General features: G+C 34.6%; 1 protein-coding gene across 1 annotated transcript in view; it reads left to right on the forward strand.

The window, feature by feature from the left end:
* The window catches only part of PolE2 (DNA polymerase epsilon subunit 2), a 160,591-nt gene extending 151,659 nt beyond the window's left edge, over window positions 1-8,932 (forward strand). The window contains exon 12 of the mRNA XM_090380860.1: window positions 8,826-8,932. Coding sequence (XP_090236986.1) covers window positions 8,826-8,918 — 93 coding nt within the window. The 3' untranslated portion in view covers window positions 8,919-8,932. The remainder of the gene's footprint in view (window positions 1-8,825) is intronic.
* Window positions 8,933-9,306: the final 374 nt, after the last annotated feature.

Raw genomic sequence — 9,306 nt, forward strand, 5'->3', positions numbered from 1 at the left:
TAATACATTATCAGGCGGGTCAAAACATGTTCATATGAGTTCTAACACATTGTTGCAAGCTTGCGACCAAATATATACAAGTTGTGTGGCGACCCCCCCCCTGCATATGCACAACGGTCTACTGCAGAATACTTCAGCTAGTTTGTGAACATCCCCTCTCCCAACATTCAATGAACCGACATATCAACAGGCTACAAATCTTTCCTCATATACGCTATTGCAGGACCAGATTTCACTTTTATCCAAAGGATTAAATTACAATTTACCACCTCAAAAACTACCTAAAAAAACAGTGCGTAATTGATATTGAATTTGGACTTCATAATGTTCCACAAAAAGATTTATTTATTCAACAAGTTAACCAAGAAAGAAACGCGACTTCCTAAATTGAATACACATGACAGTTCAGCTTTACGTGAACTTCAGGAAAATAAAGACATTATTATTCAGAGATCTGATAAAGGAGATACGGTGGTAATATTCAATAAACTTGATTATATTAATAAGTTAGAGTGAATTGTATCAGATACTTCCACTTATCTTAAAGTAGACCTGGCAATATTTACCAATTCGGTCAATCAATACTATAAAACGTTAACCACGTATTGAAGAAAATGACTACATTACTATGGCTCAGTTAAAGGAATTGAAGGCCAGAACATACAATATTCCTGCACTTTTTGGTCAGGTAAAATTACATAAGACCGGATTTCCTATTTGGCTTATTGTTTCCTACAGAAACTTGTCATACTATTACTCACAGAACAATACATGTATATAGCATTATAAAACCCCAGGCGATACAATTTGGGATTAAGAACTACGATACACTATTTAATAACCTTAAGGACCGTAGACTTGGCAATAATGATAATTTATTCTCACTAGATGTTACCTCGTTATATACGAATGTAAACTTTGAACACACATTAGATATTCTTTGGGATATGTTAAATAATAATGCGATACCGAATAATTATACAAAGCCTACTATTGAGGAAGTTTTTCACTTAATTAAACTCTAAGTTGAAGCCAACTATATCACCTTTTGAAACAACGTATACAAACAAATTTTTGGTTTTCCAATGGCATTAAGCCCGAGTGGACTAATATTGAAGATCAGTCACTCAACAATTGAACGATTACATTTGACGCCTTTTCTAGAAAACCTCGTGTTGCATACTATGGGAGGTATTTAGACAATGTTCTAGTTATTACCAATAGTAGCATTATCCAAGACATTTTACATTCGTTTAATAATATTCATTCTAGACTCAAATTTACATTGGAGAGGAAGAATATGGATACTAAGAAAAAATACACCAACCAACAATAGTAACATCAAAAAATACTTAATTTCTGTCCCATATATTGAACAGTGGAACAAACAACTTAACAGATTCTTTAAAGATACCGAATTTAAAATTGCAGCCAGGCCAATACGGAAATTACACACTATACTGAACAATCACTCAGTCTTTTCCTCATTCGCAACAGAAATAAATAACCTAGTATACATTTCTTGCAGTGATTGTGACTCATCTTATCGGTGTTTTACACGGTTTCCTCTGAATTTTCATGTTAATCAACACGCGGTCTCAGTTCATGCTTCTCATTCAGCAGCGTCAGAATTAACCTTTCATGCCGTTAATGAAAAACATACTTTTTTATTTAATGAAACCAAAATACTTAGTGTCCAACTTAATTATACGAGACTATTAATTGCAGAAACCGTCAAAATTAAATTCCATGAGAATTCTGTTAATGTTCACTAGCCAGACTAATCTCCGATTTGTGTTCTTTTACATGCATGCACAAAGACAAATAATCCCTATTTAAATTCCATGCTCACCCCTATTCGGTAATTTTCATTCCTGTGATCACAACATACAGTCGAAAAGTAATGTCAGCTTCAGGAAGGAAAATCGTTTTGCAATTTTTTACTTAATTTTTAATTATTGTTAATTATTTCTTACTGGAGAGTATGATATGGAAGTGTTCTCCATATCATTTGCTCACCTTTCAATCAGAGTAAATATTTCAAACCTGGTTATATACTGAATTTTAACCTTATTGGATATAGACCTATTGATGAAAGGAGAATCTAAAATATAAATGTTGATGGTGATTGCACACATACCTCCATTAGTACTTACCTAGAAATAATCATGTTGAAATAGGTGGAGAGTATCTTACGGAAGTGTTCTACATATATTGAGGTAAACTTCTCTTATTCTTTTACAAATATTGATATCAATGTAGAACGTATTGAGCATTATAGCTCTGGTTCATACTACTAAATTGTGATGTAATATGACAAAATGGAATAACAGTATTCCAGTAAATGTTTTTATGTCTTGTAAGATTATCATAAGAATAAATATAAAATTGAAATATTTGGTACTAATATTTCAATTTAGTAATAAACAAAAAATTTTATATTACAGGTTAATTAGTTAAAGCATATTAAGAGAAAAGAGCCGTTATCTTCTGCTTCATTTTTAATAGCATAAGTTTCCCACAGAACTTTCTGGTTTCACACCACACACGAACAAAATGAAATTAATCAGTTAAAAAAAAATTAATTTTGAAAAGCTGTAAATATTATCACAAATAAAATTGCATTAAAATAAATAAGATTTGAAGCAATACATGTTATTTATATTGATGTAAATGAGATATATTGCATAATAAACATGATATTATATAGATAAACCTTAGTTTTAGAAAATACTCTGTTGAGAGAGCATCCTTGCCACTGGAAGGAAAGATAGAGCCCATATTTTTTTTTTTTTTTTTTTTTTTTATGAGAACCCCAAACACGAGAGGTATTATAACCTATAGTACTTAGTACCGTGCTTAGGTTGGAGGTTGAGAAGACGAAAGAAGATATTTGTTGATATTGGACTTGAACTTCTGTAGATTGTAATTTTCAGGAAATATATATGAAGGAAGGTTGTTCCAGAAAACAGCAGTTGAATGAATAAATGAGGAAGATGAAAAGTTGGTTCTGTGGGTTTGAAGTTGGACAGTAAATGGATGTTGGCTGGTGGCGGCACATGTTCGGACTGTTTTGAAAGAGAGAGCGGGAATTATAGAAGCCAATTCAGAACAACAGTGCCCATGGAAGTATCTGTAGAAGAGGCATGCAGCAGAAACAGTGCGTCTATGAGAAAGCGAGCGGAGAGACTCTGTTAGAGATGAATGAATGATTAATTAACCTAACTGCCCTCTTCTGAATGGAATCAAGAAGCCTGAGAGAGGTTTTGGGGGCACCACCCCAGATGTGGGAACAATATTCCATGGCAGGGCGGATTTGCAATTTATACAGAGTGAGCAGCTGTTTGGGAGAAAAGTAACGCCGAGAGCGAAAGAGAAAACCAAGTTTTTTAGATGCAGAGGAAGCAATATTTGTAATGTGCTTGTGCCAAGAGAGATTAGAAGTCAGGGTAATCCCCAAAAGAGATCTATCACTTTGCCTAGAAATCGGAGTGTCACTAAAGATAAGCATAGGAGCAGAAGAATCTTTTTTGCGAGATATAAGACAAGATTGAGTTTTAGAAGGGTTGAAATCAACTAAGTTGTCTTTGCCCCACTGGAGAATTACCTGAAGATCGGCATTTAAGGAATTGGCAGCAGATTTTCGAGAACTTGAAGCTGATTGAGCTGGACAAGGTTTCTCAAAATGGAAAGTTGAATGCAATGTGCTATCATCGGCAAAACTATGGATAGGATTTCCAGTCAATGGAAGAAGGTCATTGATATACAAGAGGAAAAGAGTGGGGGAAAGAACTGAACCTTGGGGGACACCGGCATCAGTGGAGAAGTTAGAAGACAGAGAGCCATCTACCATCACCCTCAGTGAGCGATCAGAGAGAAAACTGGATAACCAATTACTAAAAACAGTTGGCAAACCATAAGATGGAAGCTTGTTTAGAAGACCTTTATGCCAAACACGATCAAAAGCTTTTGAGATGTCAAGAGCAACTACTTGTGTTTCACCAAACCTTTCCATTGAATTAGTCCATAAGTGGGTAACATAAGCCAGAATATCACCAGTGGATCGACACTGACGGAATCCATACTGGCGATCGTTGATCAGACGGAAGGTTTCTAGGTAGTTTAAGAGTTGGCGGTTAATTGATTTCTCCGTTACTTTAGAAAGAGTAGAAGTAATTGCAATGGGACGATAATTGGATGGGAGGGATTTGTCACCCTTTTTAGGAACTGGCTGGATATGAGCAAATTTCCAAGCAGAAGGAAAAACACCTTTGGAATAAGAAAGTGAAAAAAGGCGGCAAAGAATAGGAGTTAGTTCAGGAACACAGGTATTGAGAACAAGTGGAGAAATACCATCAGGACCTGGAGCTTTCTTAGCATCAAGATTCATCAAAATCCTTCTGATATCCTTTTGACGGAAGACCACAGGAGGCATTGAATGGAGCGTGTTAGGAATGGTGGGAGGTGCTTTACCAAGATCATTAATACATGAGCTCGAAGAAAAATGGGATGCTAGCAGGTCAGCTTTATCCTTGGCTGAAGTGGCAACAGAACCATCTGGTTTGGACAGAGGTGGGAGCAAAGATGGGCAAAAGTTGCGGCCAATAGCTTTGGCAAGAGACCAGAATGCTTGGCTACCATTAGGGCAAGAAGCAAGTTTTCTACTCTTAGCCTGTTCAAACTCTAGTTTGGACTGATTAATAACTGCTTTACAATTGTTGCGAGCTTTGGTGTAGGCAGAAAATGAAACTGAAGAATTAGAAACAAGCCAATTACGATATGCAACGTTCTTCTCTTGGGCAGCCTTAGCACATTTATTGGAAAACCAAGGTTTAGATAAAGGACGAGATTTTAAAGTGGAGTGTGGGATAAAGGATTCCATTCCTGCAAGAATAATTTCACTGACACGATCTGAGCAAACGTTGACATCAGAAGTTTTGAAACAGTAATCAGACCAAGGAAAAGAAGTCTCGCAGTTCATCCCATTTTGCATTCTTGTAATGCCAAACAATACGAGGTTGGGAATAGCCATGAGATAAAGGTTCCATTGGAGAAGAGACAATCACCAAGTTGTGATCTGAAGTGCCTAAAGGACCTATCACTTCAACCTTGTACTTAGAAGGGTTGTTTGTGGAAAAAGATCAAGCATATTGGCTGTATGATTAGCATTGTCCGGTATTCTTGTAGGTAAATGAACAATCTGTGCTAGGTCATTAGTAATTGCAAAAGCCTCAGCATCTCGACCTGCTGGGTTGGTGTGACTAGAAAACGGAAGCCAGCTGGAGTTGTGAACGTTAAAATCACCAAGGAAAATTACCTCACTGTTAGGAAAGTTGGACTGGAGAAAGTCAAGTTGCAAATAGAGCAAGTCAAAGAGCTCCAAGTGATTAGTGGAGTTGGGAGAACGGTAGAGACAACAGATGAATTTTACACAATGGGGTAGAGAGAATGGGGTAGAGAAAATATGATCACATGTAGACTGGTGTCGGATAAATTCAGTTCGAAATGCATTCAAAGCGGCAAAGGAAATTTTCCAAAATGACGTGTGCTTTAAGTGAATTGTGACTAATTTTATCTCTATATTACTATTACTCACAATTACTATAACTAGAATTAAGAGCTGCGTTTGGATTCTTTTATCATGAAAGTTTATAATAAAACTACAGTTAAGAACCTGTTGCTGTTGCAAGCCAGTTGCTGTGACCAGCTTGATTTCACTTCATAAGTTTCATTCTCATAAATAGATATTTGTTAATACAATATGAAAAGATACCAATTGTTCTGTGGAAAAATTAAGTAAATTTCTCCTATATGATTACAGGACTGTCAAATTTCATTTTCACTGCTGTAACAGTCATACAGCTTATGATTATGTTGTTTGTGTGAGCTGTACATTGAAACATGCAATGTGTTTTGTTATATGTTAATTATACTTACCTTTTGGGGTAGAGAGAGAGAGAGAGGGAGATCCATATTTTAGAATATTATTTGCTGATTATTTGTAATCCAAGTAAATAAAAAGGGTGACATTTCTTCCTTTCTTTTTTTTTTTTTCCCTGTTTTGCATTATCACTTTGAGAAAACTTTTTAATTATGTGTAAATGTTCTTGCTTTCCAAGCCAGTGATCAGCTTGACTTCACTTTAGAACAGCTGAGAGTGGAGACAGAAAATGCCGTGTCTGAGTAAAAATATACAGCTGAAAAAAATGTTTGATTACAGTTGTAAAATTTTACTCTTGTTGTGAAGTTAAATCTTTTTTGTGTGTGCATGTAAACATTAACCATGAAACCTGAATGAAAAGAAAATATTACGTGCAACTATGTACTAAAATAAATAATTCACAACAAAAAAGAAATCCTATTTTCAGGACATCAGAGCTGTTTAGTTCAAACATGGAGGGTTTAGTAATAGTAATTTTTGGCGTTGGGCCCATTGTTGTTTTGTATATTTATCAGTGATATCGATGAAGGTATATCAAGCTTAATGTCAAAGTTTGCAGATGATACAAAGGTTGACATGGTTGTTAATGACAGTAGGCACACACCAGACTGAGAAAAATTCTACCCCTTGAGCCTTGCACAATCTCTCCATGGCCGAATTGATCGACAAGGCTCTCGTCATATACTCCCTCCTATCGTGTCTGGACAGAATTGACTCTGTTTATAGTATATCACAACTCTATCATAACTCTGTTTATAGTATACCACAACTCTATCATAACTCTGTTTATAGTATACCACAGTATGAACCAGATCTGTAATGCTCCATACGTTCTTATCAATATTTGTAAAATAATAAGAGAAGTTTACCTCAATATAGTACGTAGAACACTTCCGTATGATAATCTCCAGAAATTAAAATGAAAAAATCGAAAGACTTACATTAAGAGTACCAAATAATTTAAAATTTTTTTTATTAAAATAATTAAAAATCAATTTAACACAATAAAACTCAATTTAACACAATTACAAATCAATTCAACGCAATTTACAAAAAAATTTTAAAACGGTTTTCCTTCCTGAAGCTGACAACGCTTTTTGACCGTATGTCGTGATCACAGGAATGAAAATTACTAAATAGTGCTGAGTACGAAAGTTAAATAGGAATGGATTATTTGTTTTCGCGCATGTGCATAAAAGCCCACGAATCGGAGATGAGGTGTGGCCGACGAACATTAACAGAATTTTCGTGTAATTTAATTTCTACGGTTTCTGCAATTAATAGTTGCGTATAATTACGTTGGACACTAAGTATTTTGGCCTCGTTAAATAAAAAAGTGTTTTTCATTAACGGCGTGAAAGGCTAATTCTGATGCTGCTGACAAGAAGCACAAACTGAGGCCGTATGTTGATTAACACGAATATTCAAAGGAAAAAACGTGGAACCCTGGTAAGACGAGTCGCAATCACTGCAAGAAATGTTGTATACCAGGTCATTAATTTGTGCTGCGAGCGAGGAAAGAACTGAGTGATTGTTCAGTATAGTGTGTAATTTCCATATTGGCCTGACCACAATTTTAAATTCTGTGTCTTTAAGCTGTTTGTGCCACTGTTAACAGATTCTTTATTAACGCGACTATTAATTGCAGAAACCGTAGAAATTAAATTACACGAAAATTCTGTTGATGTTCGTCAGCCATATCTCATCTCCGATTCGTGGGCTTTTATGCGCATGCACGAAGACAAATAATCCCTATTTAAGTTTCGTGCTCACCACTATTTGGTAATTTTCATTCCTGTAATCACGACACGGTCAAAAAGCGTTGTCAGCTTCAGGAAGGAAAGTCGTTTTACAATTTTTTTGTAAATTGCGTTAAATTGATTTTTAATTATTTTTAAAATTTTTAAAATTATTTGGTACTCTAATGTAAGTTTTTCGTTTTAATTTCTGGAGAGTATCATACGGAAGTGTTCTACGTACTATATTGAGGTAAACTTTTCTTATTGTTTTACAAAAAGTATACCACAGTATAATGACAGTGTTCTGTGTATTTTGTTGTGTGATAGTGAGTAAACTTAATGGTAGCTCCTTGAGCTACAATAGGACTATATTCAGGAAGCAGCTTGAGAAGCTTCTTGGACATTATTTGGACTCTGTGAGGACTCTCTGGGTAATACATTCCTGATCAGAAACTCTTTTGTAACTGGCTTTTAATTGAAAGATTTTGTATATACAAGGCCAAGTTGTATATACATCCAATTAGTTTAGAAAAATGAGAATAAGTTTATAAATAATTTTAATTTATAATTTGCAGTTAAAAGAAGACAATGCACTTGCTTGACAGTGTAAAAATTCACGAAACTAACAAATACTATTGATTGAAGTTTACTGTACCTGCATCGTGCTATTTAAATAAAATAAATTTTCTGTTTATACTCCGGGACGACCAAACGGTCAGAGGAGTTTACAAGATACACAGAATACAAAAACAGCACCATATTCAGCAGTCACGGGCTTGAACCCCCGGTCACTCAAGGCACGTGTACTTATGCACCCGCGCACCTGACCACTAGGCTACGGCGGCCTAAGTTGAGTGAAAATTCCAATTTGTATATTATTGAGGCAAACTAATTATAATTATTGTATCTAATGTATTTATATAAGGTACTCTTTGACTATCGCAAGAATTTCTTGCTGTCGTGAAAGATTTTGTTAAAATCCAAATATTAGTTCGGTAATAACAAAGCTCTTCAATTTCAACTTCTACTTTCTAAAGTCTAAATTTCATTACTTTCACTTTTATAACAAAGATAGTTTCAATTACTGTATTTCTTTGTAATTATTTTATTTCATTATTTATTTATTTTATTATTTTTTTTTTCAGGGCTCATTTCCCAGGACAGATTTTTCGTTTAAAGTTTATTTACCTGCCACCAGGCAAGTAGAAGATAGTCAGATAACTGATATGACATCTTGATACATTTTTGAAAACCAAATTTATTTATTTTTATATTATTCTGCTTTTGGAATTTTATCAAATTATGTACAAAAGAGTAAATATTTTTTACACAGTTTTATGGTTAGTTACATTATTTCCTCGAAGTTAATTTATTCCCCTTTCTTTCACACTTTTCAGTTTAAGAAATCAAAATACATGCAGTTTGTTTTAACATAGAATTACATAACTGATTTTATTTTATTTATATGGTTCAGGCATCAAAAAATTTTCTCTTAAAATAAACTCTTCACTGATCCAAAGCAGAAATGAGAGTATTTTGAAAATACCAGAATGCTGCAGAAGTGGCTTTGTATTCTGCGAGTTCAGTATTTATCAGAAACAGTAATAATAAGTTTGACAATCTAAA

This window comes from Mastigoproctus giganteus, chromosome 9 (genome assembly GCF_048544385.1).
Source record: "Mastigoproctus giganteus isolate SK-2022 chromosome 9, ASM4854438v1, whole genome shotgun sequence".
Lineage (NCBI taxonomy): Eukaryota > Metazoa > Arthropoda > Arachnida > Uropygi > Thelyphonidae > Mastigoproctus > Mastigoproctus giganteus.